The 20602-nt window shown below is 40.7% G+C and overlaps 1 protein-coding gene across 1 annotated transcript; it reads left to right on the forward strand.

Moving 5' to 3' along the window:
• Positions 1-4305: 4305 nt before the first annotated feature.
• LOC117829343 (RNA-binding Raly-like protein) lies at positions 4306-12448 on the forward strand. Its single transcript, XM_034706973.1, has 4 exons — positions 4306-4317; positions 8945-9217; positions 11277-11343; positions 12439-12448. The coding sequence occupies exons 2-4, from the start codon at positions 8962-8964 to the stop codon at positions 12446-12448; spliced, it is 333 nt and encodes a 110-aa protein (XP_034562864.1). The 5' UTR covers positions 4306-4317; positions 8945-8961.
• The last annotated feature ends 8154 nt before the right edge of the window (positions 12449-20602 follow it).

Here is a 20602-nt window from a genome sequence, read left to right on the forward strand (position 1 = left end):
GCCCGACAGCTCACTGTGTTTGACCAGATTAGTTTCAACTCTGTGCAGCTGTATGCCACCTTGGAAAGAAATGAAATCATGTCTATATGCAGTTGAAGTGTTCCCCTGTCCGTCACAAACAACAGACTCCCCATGGACAATAACAAAATCCACTCGTATATCACACTCTGCCTGCCATGCCCCTGCACACAGGAGTTTCTTCCTCCTTATTTTACCCATTTCCCTCTGCAGGTGAATGAGGGCCAACTGAGAAATTGGCTCCATTTGCATCCAAGCTAATTGTATCACCGCTCTGGGCTTTCTAATAGTTAATGAATTTTCTGAGAACCGAGTTCAGAGGATGGGGGAAAAAAGGTGGAGGGCTCCAAAGCATACAGCCGCTATTTGTAATGAAATGAGGTTTGCTGCAAGGTAAGAGGAGAATGCCCTGCTGAGAAAGGCTGCGGTTTCAAAGCTAGAGAGAACGTATATGCTGGGGGAGAGTCATTTTTCCAAGAGCATAACTACACAGCCAACCATTCAGGTAAAAATATATCCTAAGATGTGTAATAAACACAGAGGAACCACTATATACCCAGTCATAATGTCTAATTCACAAAAACCATTACACCAGTGATAACAGAGTTTAAACGTGCCCTTATAGTTTAGAATCTGTGAGCAATTTTTACCTTATTTACTGTCTGATTGTAATTACCAGTGTGCCAAAGTGTAAATGGTGGCATTACGCCCAGAGCACATTAAGCAGACAATGACAGTCGAATCAAAAAAGGGATAATCCCTTTCATATTACAGTATCTGCTCATAATAATGCATCCAGCATGCCTGGCATTAGAATGCCTGCGTCTGCCTATTCTCATCTTTTGGAATATAATCCAATAAAACAAAGGAGTAAGAGCCAATAACTGAACAGACTTACTTTAAAATAAATCAAGGAAATGCTTCCGTACCTGCTGGAGGTGGAGGATTGTGCATGTGTTCAGAGACTTTTTCTGTACCATTACTGCGTAAGGGTGGCTAATCAAAATCAAGAAAGCTCCCAATTTTGGGTCGCTATGACTTGTATTTTGTTGCTTTTTTATCCAAATAGGCATCAATGCTGTTTGATTATTACTAGAATTAGGGAAGCTCAAAAATGACTAATTTCCTGGTAATATAAACAAAAATTGGAATTCTGACTAACCGACGAGCTGAAGTGTAAGAAAAAACCCTAGACTATAAATAATGGACGTAGTATCCGTGACTTCACCCATCTGTTTCTGAAGCGCTGTTTTGAAACCAATCATCGGCGGGTGCCATATTGGAAATGCTGAAGTCAATCAAACTGCTGTTGAGCTAGTGTGAGGTAAAGAGGCGGGCTTTGAGCCTCCTAGCCTACAGCTACAGTGTTCCTGCCTGTCATCAAGTCAGCTGTGCCTCTCATAATGTTATTATCTTTGAAATTGCTGCAATATGAATAAATTCACCCCCGGTACAGTGTGTGCCGAAAGAGAAATTAGCTATTCAGATTAAACTCATTTTTTGAACCAGGCTGTAAACACGTTTATTTCTGCTGTAATCGGCTTTTTTGAATGGGTGTGTATGTGGTTTCCGGTACTTCCGGAGCCAACCTCAAGTGGACATTCGAAAAAACGGAAGTTTTTAACACTTCAGCATTGACTTCAATTCTCGCGGCCAAAGGTTGCAGCTTGGAAAAAACTCAGAAAACAAACAAATTGATGACAGGTAAACGTTTACATGCCCGTGTTGGTTACGCATTACTCCAGTTGAATGGTAAGATGCTGACACAACCTTCTGTGCTGAATAAGCTGAAATGGAAACTTAGTTTTGATCCAGTTGCACAGCAAAATGCCTCCTCAGCTTTTAAATGATCAGTACATTAAATTATTTTTTCTGTTAATGTACAGTACTATAAAAATAATCTATCTAAATGACTTGTGATACTCAATAATGTTTCTTTTTTATTTCCTATTCACTTTGATTCACTGTAGTGCTTCACAGAGACTCAGCAGGCTAAATTAAAGTTGTTCCTCTTACTTTTATAGACCCACTTTGCTCAAGCTGTCTACTTAATGAGTTGAAATCCGGTCCAACACAGTCTGCTTTGACTCACAGAGCCACGGGGGAAGAAACCGGTCAAAAAGTTTGACAAATGAAGTTAATATTTTATCTCTGTCTTAAAGATTAAACATTTTCACTGCAAAACATATCCCAGCATTTAAATGCTTAAAAGGTAGATTTCATACCAAATTAAAACCACACAGCTCTTCTTTGGCTGAAAAAAACCAGACAAAAATGAGTGAGTGCATTTGTTTCTGTGGGGTGAAAAGGTTTCACCCTCTGACCATGCTTTAAGAAAGTGCACAAATGTATGGTCGGCTGCACCCCTGCAAATGCACAGCAGCCTACAATACAAATAGCAGCATTGATTTACAAATTGAGGGAATTTATTTTCTGGTTGTTGCCATTGCTTCCCAGGCAGAGAGACACATTTTGAGACAAGATATAAATGGAGGGGATCCATGAAGCAATTACTCTACCTCTGCAGTACATGGCAGCAACAGCATTGGAAAAGGTGTATCTGGCTACCTTTCTCTGTTCTGTTTCAGTGAGCAGCTTCTCCAGCCCGTCAAGCTGCCTTGGCAACAATCAGAGCAGAGTGGCTGAGGCGTGGTGAAGAGAAATGTACAGTGCTGGAGTGGTAGGAAATTACAAAAGGAATCAATTCAATGAGTTCCCTCCCTGCATGAAAAAATGTCTATAAATCAGGCAGGTGGCCGGACCCAAACAACAACCTTTTAAGCCTGTCTGCTGAGGCACAATGAATCTCAGAGCGAGGCACAGCTCGGTAATACGGCTACTCCTTTTCCTTTTGCTCAGGCACTCTCCCAAAACAGCAGGCCCGTCAACCGTGCAACCTTGGTGCTTTTTACCGCTGACCTTAGCCTGATTTCTTTATTAGTGGCATGAGATTTGGGTGCTTTTTCTTTCTATATGAAAAGGCAAAAGCATGCCAGGATTTCTTTAGAGATGCCAGAAGAGCGGTGTTTCATTCCAAAGGAGACATCCACCTTTTGAAAAATATGACACCTCTTCTGACACAACCACCCCGGCATGAAAGCGAAAATGAAGACTTATCTGTCTTCTGCTCTTTACCGACAAAAAGGCAGCTGTGTAGAAGCTGTAATCATTTTTAAAGAGCGGGCGTTGAACACCAGGTCATAATTTTTCATTCTAAAAGCAGTTTGCGGATTGCATTTCTGGGATGAAGCACATCTTTGTGCTTTTTTTTTTTTTGATAACAAATGTCAAGTCCTCGGAACAATTATTCTGCCAATTACACTCTCGGTGCCTATCACTTCCTGTGTTGTTTTCCCATGTTTCTCCTCATGACGCTATCACCCCATAGGATGAGACGCTTAATGGAGGCTGTAAATAAACTAAACAGCAAGGTCAGCAGCGAAACCACTGATGGAATAAATTAGTGTTCGGCTTTAAAGAAAACAACAGCGAAGACAACATGAAATATAACAAGTAAGGAGCGGTAAAAGGGATCCGTGACCATTACCCGCTCCTGATTTATCTGACTAGAGAGGCAATCTAACGCTTCTCCACTGATTTGTCACGTTCCCCGTGACCTGTCCACAGACATCAATACAGGAGGGGTGTCAGACTGTGGGTTTAAACTACCGTTAGGTGGATCCTCATGAAGTTCATTTAGCGTTAGCGTGTGCGTGTGCCACATTAATTTGCACTGTCTGGTGCTGATAAATGCCAAGGCCACTTGAGAGATTGGCGAGCTGCATTTGATTCCCACACACACCCACACAGCAGAAACAACACAGCATTGCAGCACTGTAAACAGAGAGCCCAAAGGAGTCGTGAATCGACAGGCAGCCGTGCTGGGTGCTGAAGAGTCATAGGGAAGCAGATAGCTTTATAGTGGAGGTGATGTAATGCTAAAAACATGTGCTGCCAAGTGAAATAATATGTGTTCATCCATGAATGAGCTTCTGGATGTCTAGCATGATCTCAGTCTCAGGTGTAATAGATGCCTGACAAAGATTTTCAGCACTGTAAATCACATGGCTGCTCCCGTATTTCCTGGATGACTGGAGAGTTTCCTGTTTTATCTACTGTGGGTGCAGAGCGAGCAACCTGGTGACGGAGTTAAACCACATCTCAGTTTGTGAATTATGAACTCCCTTGTGGTATTTTGTCAAAATCTTATGCTACTTCATCTTCATCTGGACAAACCAGTAATATGAGGCACTTTAAAGATGCACTTTTTCAAAGTGGGCAGCCTCCTCAATATACCAGGTAAAAACACAGAGAGGTATTTTAATTGTGTGGCTGTATTTTACCAGGAGATGGTGCTATAATGGAGCTCAAGTCAACATTACATTAATGTTAGCTAACCTCAACCGCTGGACTGGTATCTAGCAGGACTGCAGACTCGCCTTGAAATTGGCTGAATTAAATTGTCATCATCACTAGAGCTATGCGTATTCAATCCACTGAAGCATCCAAAGTTGTCTCCCGTACTTGTCAGACTTTTTAGTCTGTTAAATTAGCTTTTGATATTTGTAATATTGTAGGCCCAAAATGACGGTCATATGTTTTGTCTAAGCTGTACCACAGCCACCTGGCACTAGCTCCAATTAATGGCTGCTGCTACAATGACATAATGTAATGTAATAGTCATTTGTAAAGAAAATGTGTGCATCAAAGGCCTTCGCTCTTCTTTTAAGAAGGAAATGTTAAATTCTGGTAAAACTGCTGCTACAGCTGCATCCACGCTAATCTCTTCACAAGCCGCCAATGTTCAGAGGTTAGCAGTTGCTTCTTGCTCACGCCACGACTAACTTGCGGCTGTAGCTACCGCCTCTTTCTCGTAAAGTGGTCCGGTTATTCCCTGGGAATAACAAGCGTATAAGCTTGAAGCTTTGCAAGATGGTTCTGCCCAATGACAGACATGGAATCTGGCCAATCCATCTGTTTTGAAGGTTACTCATGTATAATACTAGTATCTGCGGATTCTATGATCATTTAAGACCTGTTAAATATGTACACTGCGCCCAGTTTTGACAGTTTTATTGAATGTTTTCTAACCTTTAGACTCGTCGGTTAGTCAGTATCTAAATTTCCATGAGGAATTAGTTGCTTCAGAACATCCCTAATCACACAGGACATCAGCTTAATGTCAAAGAGGAAGTGGTTTGTTGCTGCACCCGACCAAGTCAGAAAACCAAGTCAGTACCGCCTGTGTGTTTTGAATGAGTTTGAAATGAACATAAATTGAAATAGTGTTGAGATAACTAAAGTTTGTATGAATAAAGAGCTTTGGAAAACCTTTTAACCCCCTGGGAGACTCAACTGAACAAGACTGTCTTACATCCTTGTTCAACCAATATTCTGGATTGTATGGTACATCATTTAATAGCAGGGGTGTTCAGATACCATCCTCATTTTGATACCTATACTGATTACCGTCAATGCAAAGTTTTTGTATGATATTACTGATAAAACACTTATTTCTCACACATAAATTAGCATTCATTACGGTTACCCTCTCTGCTAGCACCGCACTATTGTTGCTTGTCATTGTCACATGATAATTCAACATTTCCTCTGTGCCGATCGTAAACAGTATTTGCTGGTTGCAGCTATGATTGACGTTATCGCTGTGTGAACTACAGTTTGATGGGAGAAGATTCTGAAGGACTAAAACAGTCACACCGAGGAGGCCGAGCTGCAGCCTCTTGCAGTGGAATAATAAAGTTGTTTAAAAGGTACCGTCAGGGACAAAACATCTATTCATGCGTGGATCTACGCCATATTCCAACAACAACAGTGTTACCTTGGTTACTAATCCTATTTACAGAGGATTGGATCCATTGTTCAGGCTCTTCTTCTCTGAGCTGAATGGTTGTATGTGTCAGGGACAGACACTGACAGGACAGACACTCAAACTTGGGTTTGTTACAGTATTAAATACACTAACGTGGAGTTCAGAAATAAACTGGAAAAAAACTGTGTCGAAAGCGTTTAAGTATTATAAATTAAATGATGTGTATGCATAAAAAAATCAATGTGGAAAGCATAAGGACAATGTGGGATCTCTGAAAATATCTATTAAAGCATAATCCATGTGCATTCGGACAGCTGTAATGAAATACATAACTTCAATTGTTCAACAGTGCATCCTTTCCTTGGGAGATGTAATTTGCGTGATCATGCAGCAAGTCGTCTTTCATAAAACCTTACATCGGGTTATGAAAAGGTCACCGGCATGTAATTGCAGGGGAGGCCAACAAAAACTGAGGCTAATGTACGCCGATAACTTGACAGCCCCCAAAAAAGTCTGAATGTAACTGTAACATGAATTACAGCCTCCGCATTCTGTGATCAGTGAAACAGCACACAAAGCATTAGGGATGCAACAATATGCATATTGAGATAGCAAAGCCTCCCCACTGACAGCCACTGTATTTGCTTTCTCACAAAGCAAAGGGAGCTGCTGCAACATTCACATATTGTTGCTCCCTCTAATTCTCTCTCTCTCTCAGCCACCCGTTGGTAGCATTTCAACCGTGCAGAAATGTAGCTTAGGCAAGCAGTTGAGTGGCCGGTGACCTTGTAGGTGATAAGGTAAACCTTCATTAAGAAAAGCCTTCATCAACAAAACGGTGTTCATTTAAATTCATTCATTTAAGTGAACTATGTGCTTTTATGAGTGATAATGTGATTGTGTAATCAAATATAAAGAGGTAAAATACTGAATGTCAGAAAAACATTACTCATTGTTTTGTAATGTTATTTTATCATTTCTAATTTACTTGTTTTTTAACATTTCATGTCAAAATGCCCTTTAAAGTCTGTTTAATGTTTCAAATTGTTCTGTTTTTCCGGTGTAATTTTATTAAAAAAAACCATCAAAATTCATTTAATTCTGTCACTTCTCATAACAGTGGGATTTTCATCATCTCTTTTTTTAACCAATCAATGACCACTGACCTCTAAGCAGGCCTCTGAACTGTCAGCTAGCTTTCCAGCTAGAGCCCACAGATAACAGGGACTGCCTTTGCTCTTCAGAGTGCTGTGATTTCAATAGAAAACACGTTTGGTTTCACAGCAATGCCAAGAAACGGGTAAAGTACAACTGAAGAGTTCATTTGCAAAAACGGATATCTCCGTTTTTATACATTTAAAAAGAAAATCTTTTTAGTATAGATTTCTAATAAAGTTACATTTTTAAGATACCTCTGGTTAGCGATGTCATTTTGACTTAGTCAAAGCCACCCGACTTCAATTGATTGATAATACCTAAAGCTAGTAATAGAAAAAATATGTTGTTTGAAACATCTAAAAAAATAAATAAAAGTGAGTTATCTTTTTTTGTAAATTAACTCAAACTGGCTGACCCAGAACCACTTGGGAGTTCCCTGTAAATCAAATAAAACCACAAACACATGTACTTCTTCCTTTTCAGCAACAGCTGTTCAGGTTGATTAAAATAACATTGGTGTGTCTGTTGCTCTAGCTAACAGGCGCTAACATGGTAAACTTGGTAAAAATGGAAGTCAATGGTTTCTGGACGCATCTTGTTTTCCTGCTGCAGAGCTGCTGCCTTCAAGTCAGCTACAAGTCAATAGTGTAGTATAAATGAGAGTCATTCACTGTTATATTCAATGTCATTTAATTAATGCAAATTTACAAGTGCTTGTCAAACTCAGCACTTTGAAGAGCAATAAATTGTCTCTCTGTGTACAACAAAAGATAGCTACAAAGCTAGCTGACCGTTTTGTGGCATCCTGGAAGGCCCTCTTATCACGAAATCCTGCTCCTTTTGCGGTGATTGGCTCGTACTAGTTGTAGCAGATTTTTTTCGACTACCCTAACCAGGTAGTGTTGGTCCCAAACTGAGCCGAATGTAGCTTTATGCAAAATGTGGCAGATTCACAAAAAAATGACCTAGTTAGATTAAAGGTACAGTGTGTAGCATGTAGAAGCATTTAACAGAACATACTTGGAAGAAATTGAATATAATATCAATAAGTATGTTTAAATAAAAATAACTTTAAATGATCTGTATCTACATAGGAGCAGATCCCCTTCCATGGAACTCATCTTGAACTCGTAACAAACATGTTTTTATATTTAGTGAGTGGCCGAGCCAAATGCACAGGTTTGAAGACAAAGAAGAAAATAATATCAACGCAGTTAATTATATTGATGGACATTTTTGATGGTAAAAACTTGACAAATGGAGGATCATACTAATCATGCATCACAGGGGATTTTTGTCCTTGAAGGCCACCATCTCTTCAGCGATGGAAGGAGTGAGCAAGGGAGCGTGACAGTCTAGAATCTGTCCGCTAAATATGCCCATTTCTACACAATGTATCTGTAAGGTACCAAAATGACTGATAGGTTTAGGTGCCAAAAATACTTGGTCAGACTTTGAGGAAAGTTCATGGTTGGGGTTCAGAAATGAAGCCAATGTTGTCTTTTTGGATAGTGGTATCCTGGGTGCAAGTCCAGTGTATGACCTATTGGCTTACGAAGCCAATTATAAATCCATGACAGGACAGCAAGATGAGGCAAAGAGCCACAGATAAGAAATATGACAATATGATAATTAAATGAAAGATTAATAAAATGCTTTTCAATAATTCTGTACAGTAATTAGCAGTCCGTGTAATCTGTCATTGCAATTAGTGACAATAATACTTATTGGCTTTTATGGCACTCAAAGTACTCCTCCACTGTTGTCTACACACTCAAAATTAACATTTTATTTTGACATCATCCATTATCATTATCATTATCATTTTTTCTATCATAGACTTATAGACGACAGAGTTTTTTGGCAGACCCACCTGGCCTTGGCCTGTCCAAACCTTTTAAAGGCATGTCCTCCTCTCCCCCTCTGTCTGTGTCCCAGGAGGGCAACTGGAGGAGATGACTGGTAAAATCCAGACCAGCAACGTGACCAACAAGAATGATCCTCGCTCCCTCAACTCAAGAGTCTTTATCGGCAACCTCAACACAGCCATCGTCAAGAAAACCGACATAGAGGTCATCTTCGCCAAGTACGGCAAAATAGTGGGTTGCTCTGTGCACAAGGGATACGCCTTCGTACAGTATTTGAACGAGAGGAACGCCCGAGCAGCTGTGTCGGGGGAAAACGCCCGTATAATTGCTGGACAGCCTCTTGGTGAGTCTACTTTACTTCTTCTTTTTTTCTATCCTTAGTGAGGACTGTAAGCATTGCTTGGGTTGCAGAAACATTTGAAACACACGAGGGGCCAGTTACATATAGACTATATGGCACTGGAAACTTTCCTTTGAAATCCTGAATGTTTTGTTAAAGCCGGTTCTGTGCTTGCAGAATGGATTGTCTCTCTTGGGAACACAATACGCCCCGGGCCTATCTCAGACTTTCGGTTTAGAACTTCCCTTGGCTCCTAAATGCTGAAGTGTCAGTGATTGTTGTCACGCTGTTATGGAAAAAATCCCCACAGAATCCCATACACTGGTGTAGAGTTTGATTTCAACATTTACCAGGAAGAAACTTAGAAAAGTATGTCAATGTTCTTTGGACCACTACTTGAGTAAAGTAGAATATGTTAAGCGGCATGGGATGCAGTTATTTTATGCTGTGCAAGCACTGCTTTTTTGCTGTGTATGCACTTTGCAATGTGTTGTTTCCTGAATGTTGAATGTGCAATGTCTTTATGTATATTTGTTTTGCAAAGTCAGAAAACGTATGTCCGTGGAGAGCACTATCTTGAGCTTTATCTAGTTTAACATTTTTGTGAGTCTCGGGTTGAATTGCAAAGATAGAGCGCTGCACAGTCAAGCGCCCTGCTGCTTTAAAATGATCATTACTGGATGACACTGCAAACAGAAAAGAGACCTTTTGATTAAAGCCTTTTAATGCGTTTCCACAAGAGAACCTGGGGTCTGGAGTTGAAAGAGTGCAAATATAACTGGGTACTGGTATGTTACATGGCTACATATATCACTATGAGATGATCAAAAGGAGCGCAGCATGGTGGAAATAAGGTGCAGAGCAGGAATATATCACTATTTGAATGTAGCGTATGTGTGGAGTAGATTTGGAATTAAGGCTCTGGTGTGTCACTCCCCACAGTCATACATCGAGCTCAGAGATAATCCCGCCTGTGGAAATGTAGACTCAGAACATACAAAGGGACTACAGGGTGGAGGTGCAGAGAAATGCAACATGTTTGTACCAGTGTTCATAAGGTGAAACACCAGAGGAGTGAAGAATGAAAATATCACTGTGTGTCTGTATAAAGCAGAATCTGTTGGAATGATCTGTTCACAGATAGCAGGTGTGATAGAAGTTTAGTTTGGACGTGAATGGAATATTTTATAAATGGGAAATGAGTACAAACATCTACTTAAATTTGGGTTCTAGGCTTTGGCAAAGTCCAGTCAAGCAAGTTCCCAAGTCCTCAAAGCCAGTCATCCCGAAAAGACTCCAGGCGACGCAAATAAAAAAATCCAGCCAAGCCCAACATCTTTTCAGGAAGTGTTTACAACCTTGCTTCCCCATAACAGTGCAAGAGATCGCAAGATGTATTGCTGATTATCATAAACTATACCTCTATACAAGTGTAAACTCCCATCACAGCCATACTTCAGTCAAATAATTGAAGAATTTTAAGGTCCATTTTCTGAACATGCAAAGAATTGTGAATTTTGGCCACCAAACAAAAGACTGGAAAGGGTTGAAATGTAATAAATGTTGCAGAATAGTTTCATGCAAGGGAGTAACATGACCATGGTAAGAAGCACATCAGCACTGTGTATCAAATTAAACCAAAATGCTGTATCTTTCACTCACTTTGGGTTAAAAATAACTGGCAACTCCAGCTGCTGCTGTAGGACAGTCATCGTCCTCCACTCAAAGGAGCTGTGGCAATTGCACCAACCTTGTACCAAGTCCTGTTAGTTTAACTAACAGCACTCCAATGTCAAAATTGGCAGGGTTGAAGCTAGTTAGCTAACTAAACAAGGTAACATTAGGTTAGATGTGTTCAAGGTCAGGGTCCGTATGCACATCCAGCCAGGTCAACGCCCCAACAAAGCATTACATTTAATGGAGGTAGACCCCACCATTACAGGTGCTAACGGCAGGATTACCACACCTGTTAGGCTGTTTAAAGGATTGGGGACATCATGCTTATGCGTTACCGTTCAAGACGAAATATGCCGCTTTCATGTTTCTTATTTTTATTTTGTAGATCTTCTACTGTGCACTCAGAATCACAACAAGCATTTACCCGGTTCAAGATCTTCAGCCAAACTTTCCCTTTCTCCTTGATTGTTAAATTTGATGCTTGACTTGCTGATAATAGCTGTTTGTTCGTTCTGTATTCTTGTAATAAAATGTCCATTTCTTCTGCTGACAATTAGTTTTTTCTTGATCTTCTCTCAGTCACACCGGTACCGCTCGCCATGTTTATTGTTGTTTATGCATAGTAGGCATGAACAATTTGAATTAGTTGGATAGGGTTTTCAGGAGGTTCCCTGGACATTTTGCACCAGCCTCGCTTTCATGGTGCAATTAGTTATTTGGCCAATTATTTGCATTGTGCATGCGGCTAACTCTACAGCCAAATGGGCTGTTTCAAAACAATAAGTTAAGACTAATGGTCCTGTTTGTGTAATGGATGGACGTGCATGTGGGCCCAGGTCAGTATAATGACTATTGGAGTTAAATAATTTTAGTTCTGTTAAAAATGTATCTTCCTGTCATCTTCCAACAAAATATTTGAAAGGCATTGAAAGTGGAGTTGCTAAAGACTCAGATCATTAAGGAACCTACTGTATCAGAAGCCACGTGTGTCTTATACAAGACCATCGACGGCCTTGACAGAGAGGTATTATTAGCTTTGTGTCTGCCACAAGGAATCTCCAGTCTCGAAACATCAAGGACTGCTGATTGCAACCCCACAGTCAAGAGATCAAACACTCACAACCTACAGGTAAGCTGGGTGGCTCAGTTGGCTTTTGTTGACAGATCTAGACTGACCAGACTCGCTTCATGTCACATGTCTCTGATTTGATGCCATTTAACGCTAATTCAAGCTGAAGTAATCTTTGAGGAGCTAGAGGGTTGGTTTGGCCTTTGCTTTGGTGTGAATATCTCTTCCTCGTGTACATTTCCATGAGACACCATTCTGCATTGCGTGTCCTTTGGCTTGAAGATGATCTTTCTAACTGCTCATACACTCTGCCACTCCATTATTCAGTATCCTCAGGGCGGTTAGCTTTGGCCGGGAAAGAAGGAAAGTTTTATACAAGATAATGAACACAACTGGAGTAAACAAACCCAGTTCAAGGGCATTTCCCAGTGAAAATAACATTCCCTAGACTGGTAGCTCTTGTGTTGATGAACATTAGGTGTAACTAAAAGATTTATGTGCAGAGGGTTAAAAAAAATGAGTGAAAAATACAGACCTCTTTTAAAAGGCACATCTTCCCTCTGCATCAGCAGGACAGGTTATCACAGGGCTCTTCTTCCAAGTGTGGATTAATCAACCTAAACATCAAACCAATAGGTTGTCTCAACTGTCCCAGCCTGTTTGAAAACCTATCTAGCTGCTGAGAGGCCTAAATGCTTTCCTTCTTCTGCTCTCCTACTGTCTGCCTGTTCTGGAAGGTGTTTAAAGTTACCTTCGACGTGCAGAGATACAGATCTCCTGATAAAATATTGGGAATGTGACACTGAATCAGGCAATCTGTTAATCTCTTTCTGTTGTCCCACGGTGGTACAGACATTTACGAATGATGAGTTCTCCTCTCCTGATTAATGTTGGCTAATGTGTTTTTGCTCATTAAGCCTTTCATTACTTTGATATTTGGCATTATGGATGTAGCAGTCAGAGGATAGGCAGAAAAACACATCAGTTATTAATAACCTGGTCACATATCAGAGCCAAAACCTTCACTGAGCACTCTACCGTATCAGCAGTAATTGTCTTTAATGTGTTCTTTCTCTACAAATGGTTCAACCCTTCATAACGGATACCTGTTTTAGGTTGTAAAAAGAATGATTACTGCATATTTTCATTCATCCAGAGCTCAATTTAAGCAACCCTTCAGCAATGCAATCCTAGCGTCACTGATATCGCTCCATCATGTTGTAGTGCGGGAGTATGACTGCAAGATACATCCTTAATTGACGATTAGGGACACCCTAAGTTCCATCCTCCGAAGCTGATGCTTTTTCTATTAGCATGGGGGAAGAATGAATGTGCTGCATAATGATTTAGAGTTCAGAGACACCCACAGAGGATCTTGTTTTCAGAAATGTTAAATATATATTTTTTTTACTGTGAGTTGATTCCACCTAACCTTCAGAGATGACATCTGTTGGTTGTTGTGGAGGAATTGCATTCAGATACGTTGGTGTTACATGTATTACCAAGATCAAGCATAGCCCACAGAAAAAGAAGCCGAACATGTTGTTGTGGAGGCAGAGGAACATTGAGCAGGTTTTTTTTTTTGTTTTTTTTAGCTGGCAGTTGTCACTGCAAAAAAAAAAAAAAGAGGTCAGTGGAATAATCACATCATAGCTGCAGCTACACAGATCCAGATCTAGCAGCTCAGATGCACTGGTGATGAGTAATCTGTGCACTCAGTGATACTCCAGTGTCAAAGTTCATAGCCTGCCGCCACCACGGAAGATTGGACTGTCACTCTGTGTGTGTGTGTGTGTGTGTGGGGGGGGGATATGGATGAAAAACAGCTAATGAAAGAATGCAAAAATGACATAATAACACAGCTGGCAGCACCTTCCTCCCCCTGCTGCTGATTGAAAAAGTAGATGCTTCATTACCCCATCAGATATGAAAAGGACTTTATGAGATCACATCCAGGATTGGAAGAACACCAATCATTACTTAATGGCAGCGGGTGGAATGCTATTCGGGCAGACTGTAAGTGCAGAGCAGTGTCTCTACACTTATTTCTCTAAAGCGGCCCACATGAACACGCATGTTGGATTTGGGTCTTGAAGAGCAGACATGATCTATCCTCTGTTGCAGGGGTGCCTCCAGACGTTTTTGAGGGGTCAGTGCCCCAGTTGGGGTTGGCATGCAGTATTTGTGTGTACAGACTCATAAGAATTGTATTTATTGACACTTTCTGTCTACACCAGTGTTTGCTAACATTAATAATCTTAAATAAAACAAGATTACTGCCACGGTAGTTGTGTTACAAGTTACTTACAAAGAAAAGTAAATTGGCCTAGTTGTCTTAGCGTGCCCCATATACAGAGGCCCTCGCCCTCATCGCAGGTTCGATTCCAGTCTTGACAATTACTGCATGTCCTCCCCCACTCTCTACTCCCTGTATCTTTTCAGCTGTTCTGTGCATTAAAGGCGAAAAATGTCCAAAAATATAACTTCCTAGAGTGCTCTTCCAAATATTAGAACCCATTTTTCCACCGGCTCAGACAGTGTGTAGCCTACTGTACGACTCCCTTCTAAGAGTTAAGAGACTATCAACTCTACAGCCATTGTATAACTTAGTTTATAGCCCATAATCTTTACAGCTCTTTATAATGGTGACAATCTGACAGTGGCAGAGGCATACAGTGTTAAGCACAGCTGGTTCAATGAGATGATTGTAAACAGGCTCTTAATAGCCTCTAATCGTGTTTCAACATACACCAAATGAACCTGTTGCCTGGGTCAATGCTCAGAAACCATAAAATTCCTAATGCAATTAAAGTGCACAGTATTTTTTTTATAAAGCATACCTAAATAAAGACACCAAAGACACATTCCTGCTCTGATAACTGAAACACATTACCTACCACCACTGATCCACTCCAATAATCTCTGTTTGTCCAATGTTTTAATTTAAAGTACTTTAAATTGCAAGCAAACTCCTCTACAGTCGAACTGTAAAAAATACATTTATTGGCAACATTTTGGTTCCAAAGAAATTGCCACTCTCTTTCAATTTAAAGTGCCAACAAAAGAAGATATGCTACATTCAAATGTACTACTAATTTGTCACAGCCCCAATAGTTGAATTAAACACAAGTCCCACCTCTGGCAAGGCAAACAGCCACTCACAGTTCAGGATTTTGGGGTGGCCAATCAAGCCCCTGCTATTTTGATCTTCCCTTTGTGCTGAAATATTAAAGCCAAGACAGTGTCCAATTATAAAGTTTCCAAATCTGCAAGACATGTTGTTTGGACGGTTAATTTTAACATGTTAACATTCATCAAATGATTGTGTGCCACAGCTCCATTTGTAATATTTCAAACCAAAAAGAGAGAGAGTAGAATATTTAATAGTGTGTCCCTGAGATGAATCATAACTATTACAGGTGTGAGTAGATCCTGTCAGAATAAGTCATAACACATCCGTCAGCAGTTGTTTTCTGTTAAGGATTTTAGGCTGTTATGTCATCCTAATATGTGCTGAAAACATGTCAGTTCTACAACCTTTAAAAAAAACATGCAATTTATTATTTTATCAGCAGGTTGTTTTTGGGAACAGTCCTGAAATTTGCAACCAATCCCATCCTTTAGTTGCCATCAATCGTGTAAAAATAACATTGCACTCTCTAGTGGATATGTTTTGGGTTTTTTTGCTATTACCTTCACTATGTGTTGAATTTTGGTAAAACAGTGTCAACCAACACATACAACCAATAAAAAACATGGACATTAAATATTTGATCCTATCCAGACTCTGTCCATGGTGCTGAAACATTCAGAGAATGACTATATTCCAGTCACTGCTATAAAAAACAAAAATATGCATAGTTTGCTGTTTTAGTAATCAGCATTCAGGAAATATATACAATGTCCTAGAATTTATGCAAGACAAGCTCCTTCAAATGTTGTCAGCAAAATAGTTTTACCTACTTCATCTTTGCTTTGATTTGCGATGTTCCTGGAAAGGTCTCACTACTTTTCGAAATTAGCTTCACGGGAAGAAACTGGGGCAGAGAAACTGGGGGAAACAACAATTAAGCCATTAGCCAATTGTGGTACCAGTGTCTTTGATTATCTCTTATTCTTCGTGTCTGTTTTTCAAATGAGCCAGGAGAAATCTAGTCCATCGTCTTAGTCTCTCTCTTGAATGTCACCGGTCTTACAAACTGCATGTCGCTGATCTTTCTCAGAGACGGTGTAATGCTTCCATAACGCTGACTTACTTTGGGGGGGGACGCTTGAATGATGACTTCTTCTGCCCAATAGAAAAACGTCTTCTCTGAATCAGCAGTTAGATGTACTTGCTTGCCAGCTTTAAATTGAGGCGGCACAACTGATACACATCATTCATCAGTAGTGCTAACATTGCAAATAACAATGCTAATCTGATACATCCATGCATTCTACATGTATGCTATTTTAAAGGGCCTTTGTTTGTTGGAAAAGGGGCGGTGTGAGCGTTTTTTTTATAACAATGAAAATAGCTTATTCTTAACAGACCTCAGATTCAAAGAAATGTAAATGCTGGAATTGGTTAAACCATGATTGTGTTAAGCCTGATTGTGTCTCGTTGTATGGTTGCATAAATATACAACAAAAAAATTGGACTTCAGACTATGAATGAGCAAGATAGATAGATTCTCCTCTGCACATTTAAAAAGCAGCTCTCATTTCTTCTTCTAAATGCTTTTACAGTAAGTGCTATCAGAAACACAACAATACCTTTTCACTCTACATACAGCCATTACAAGCCATAAAAGTATCATAACATACACCTAATACTCTCATATTCTCTTACCTGAATGAACTTAATGTTAATTACAGCTGAAATGGAGTGTGTTGTGTGTACTCTAATCATGCCATTGCACCAGACTCTCTTCAATCTCAACCACAATCAGTAAAATTACTCGCAATCCAACACACCCACCCGAGGTCGCTGCTCTGTTGCGGTATAAGGAACGACTCCCTCTTGTTGGTGTGTGCCTCCTTCCCTCTGGCTAAAAGCTGACTGGGGAATTTCCTCGTGACAAGGTGACATGATGATTGCTGGCATCCATGAACCTCAAATGCATCCGAGCAGTTTCCGTCCTCGCCCACTGAGATCTGTCTGCTGAATCTCTATGGCCTTGCTCCTCAGAGGACTCGGCGGGCTGCCATCCACACAAAGAGTGACAGATTTTTTGCCCACAGCTGTCCCAGCGTGTACTAAACCTGCTCATGTTACCGCTGAGTGTCTAGATCTACACGTGTTCAACACACTGACACTAACAGATGCTAAAGGAATATTCTGTATTCTGCAGTTAGCCATAGTCTTCTGCGTTTAGTCTGTCTGCAGGAGATGCTAAAGGGTCCACGGTGCATCTGTATGAGACACCACAGAGTTATTACTTCAGAGCTAGTATTTAATGATCGTATACCTTCCTGCAGGGCTGCGTGTGGAGTTGTGGGCATCTTGATTCTTTCTTAAGAGCACAACTAAACAAGGAAAAACAACAAATTGACTTTATCTCTCTCATTCAGGGATTTGTTCTTAATGATGCAGCTCAGATTCCTCACTCCCTCTCAGTCAGTCGGTCATTTCTGTGAGATGTGTGATTTCAATGAAGTGGAAACGGAGTCCCATTTTCCTTTTGTACTGTACAAATTATGATGATCTCAGAGAAAGATTGTTTCAAGAAATTGCCTGCAAAAAGCCTGAAATATTGTGGTGGACTGATGTACAAAAACTAAATTGGTTGTTTAATTTTGACGTGTTCAAACTACCTAATTTTGTATCAAAAGGGTGGAGAAGAAGACAAGATAGTCTTTTTAAGTAGTTTGCTTTTTTATTTGTATCATTTTATTTTTTCTGTTGTAATTTTCTCCCTCAGTTTCCTTACAATGACTGAAGGCCAAATTCCACCAGATCCGTGTCCGGTCTGTCTCCGATCCGTCATGGCATCGGATCTGATAGGTTTCTATTCTAGTCAATCTGTTAACCCCCACTGGATCTGCTCTGTTCGGAACGCAGTGGATCAGATACGCAAGATTTCTATTAGTACCGGATACTGGAGCACGATGCATCAATTTAGTACAGAGCAGATGAGCGGGACAGGAAGTCAGGCACCAAAACAAAATAAAAACCTGATTAATTTTCAGAATAAATTTCTCTGTGTTATCGTTAGACCGTTTTTAACTTCACTATGACGAAAAAAATGTCATTTTGAGCGGAGCCAGGCCTGGAGTCAACAAGTCAGGTTTTCAGAGGACCATAAAGACAACATGGATGAGGAGTGGAGGAGGAGAAACCTTGATTCAGTGATTGTCGCAGGAAAACCTCGGTCACCTGACTCTAGCTGTCCAGCGGTCCTGCTCCATGCTGCGTTCCGAAAACGCAGTGGGTGTTGACGGGCGAGAGCACATGGAGCCGGACCGCAGCGGATCAGAAAAGGACTGGACACGGATCTGGTGGAAGTCCCGTGTGATCGTGGTGTGCACTCTGACCCTGTACTGCACCAATGTATGGTGTCTTGTCAGCCCATGCAGGCTGGGCATATGATTGTATGCATGACCCAATAATAATAAAAACTTCAAAACTCCAAACTTCTGATTGTAAATCTAAATTTTGGAGTTTTTCCAGGAGTAGCAAAATTGGAGAAATCAGTGTTTTCCATCCAAAATGTGTTGTTTTAGTCCTGCTGGTTTCGGAGGGATGCTTATTTTGGCTGATACTCAAGTCGAGGTCGCAGAATTGGCATTGGGAGAAAAAACTAAATCAGTGTTCAGTTATTTTGGTAATCACGAAAAGGAAAACTAACTTTTCTTTTGTTTTAATTGCGTAGAATCAAAAAAGTACCAAAGCATCAACACCTCCTCTTCACCTGGCTAGCTGAGCATCTATCTGTCCTTGTTTTTCTCCCAGAGTTCGCTCCATTGTGGCATAGTGTGCTTATATGTGCGCCTGAAGGCAGCATATGTGTGATTGGCAGGTGGTGATTGAAGTCCTGATGGAGCAGGACAACGAAAGAATAGCATTCGATATTTTTCCGAGAAGCCATGTATGAAGACACAAGCTGCTGTGCGACCTGGGAGCAGAGTTAGAGACGGAGAGGTTAATGGCAGAGAGAGGGCAGACTAACAACATCTCTGGAGGGTCCATGTAGTATCGAGCACACCTGAAAATCACCCCTTCTACTGAATCCTGCTTTTCAGGACCCTTCCCAAAAGACATCTGCATTCCTTTCCACCTGGAAGCTTCACGGTGAAGGTCCGTCCCATTACAATATTAACGACCACACTGAAGGATAATGTGTGATGGATCACCAATCATACTGCCTCCAAATGGCATTGGCAAGAGTTGGGCACATAAATAATAAAGTGATTTAGATGCAAAATCCGTCCTAAGCGGATTACAAAGGCAGTGGCACTGCAATCAATCGTCATTTTGGGCCAACATGATGCATAGCAAAGAGCACAGGATGCAGAGAGGGAACTATAGTGGGAGGAAGCAGCAGACTGAGCAGGGACAGGCAGAGAGAGAGCGTGCAGGGGGGAGCTGCTCGCCACAGTGGTTGTGTTCTTGAAAATCTTGGCAGGGTAAAAGCACACCTTCTGGGGGCATATGTTGTATTTGCAGATTTTTATTGATGGCTTGCCAAAAGCAGTTGGTGCAGTATCTTTTGGGAATATTTGACGCCCGGTTTTTCCTTCTTGCTGAAGCTTATTATAGTGTAAGATTAAGAGCTTTCCATTGTAAAGTTGTCATCAATCCTAAATTATGGTTGTAGGTTATGGTGTAGCCACTCCTACTGCTTTTGGTTTAGAGCTATGTTTTCCCAGGGAATGGTTGTGTGCCATCACTGGACAACATAATTGTTTTCATATGCAAGTATACATTAATAGTTTGCACTACAATAACACCCAATTACATTGAATCATCAATTTAAACCAAGCCATCTGACTACTATCAGAACTATTACACAACACAGCACCAAGCAAGGGTAAGATCTTTGGACCCCAAACTTGCTTTGTAAATTACTGCCCTGAGTTTCTGTCTGATGCTAACTACATAATACTATCTTAATGGTTCCTTTTTTTTTGCATTGAAGCATTACCATCCTAGAGGTAAAATAAAGAGTCTAACTCCATTACATCCCGCTAACGTCAAGTGAAACGTTCAGAGAGCTTGTTAAGGTACATAAACACAGACAGACTCTTTCATTGTCTTGTCAAAGATAAGTAAATAGATTAATGGAAAGACAAAGCGGTCAGATCAGACTGTTTAGAGAAAAAGACAGAAACTGATAGGCTTAGCTAAGCATAAAGTTTGGAAATGGAGAAAATACTCTGTCAAAGGGTAACAAAATCAAAATAAATTGACACTTTCATTCTTTTGGACGTGTTGGACTCCAGCGGCAATAGCTTGACGCCAGCACTATTCTCTCTCTCTCTCTCTCTCTCTCTCTCTCTCTCTCTCTCTCTCTCTCTCTCTCTCTCTCTCTCTCTCTCTCTCATCTCTCTCTCTCTCTCTCTCTCTCTCTCTCTCTCTCTCTCTCTCTCTCTCTCTCTCTCTCTCTCTCTCTCTCTCTCTCTCTCTCTCTCTCTCTCTCTCTCTCTCTCTCTCTCTCTCT

The sequence above is a fragment of the Notolabrus celidotus genome, chromosome 17 (assembly GCF_009762535.1).
Source record: "Notolabrus celidotus isolate fNotCel1 chromosome 17, fNotCel1.pri, whole genome shotgun sequence".
Classification (NCBI taxonomy): Eukaryota; Metazoa; Chordata; class Actinopteri; order Labriformes; family Labridae; genus Notolabrus; species Notolabrus celidotus.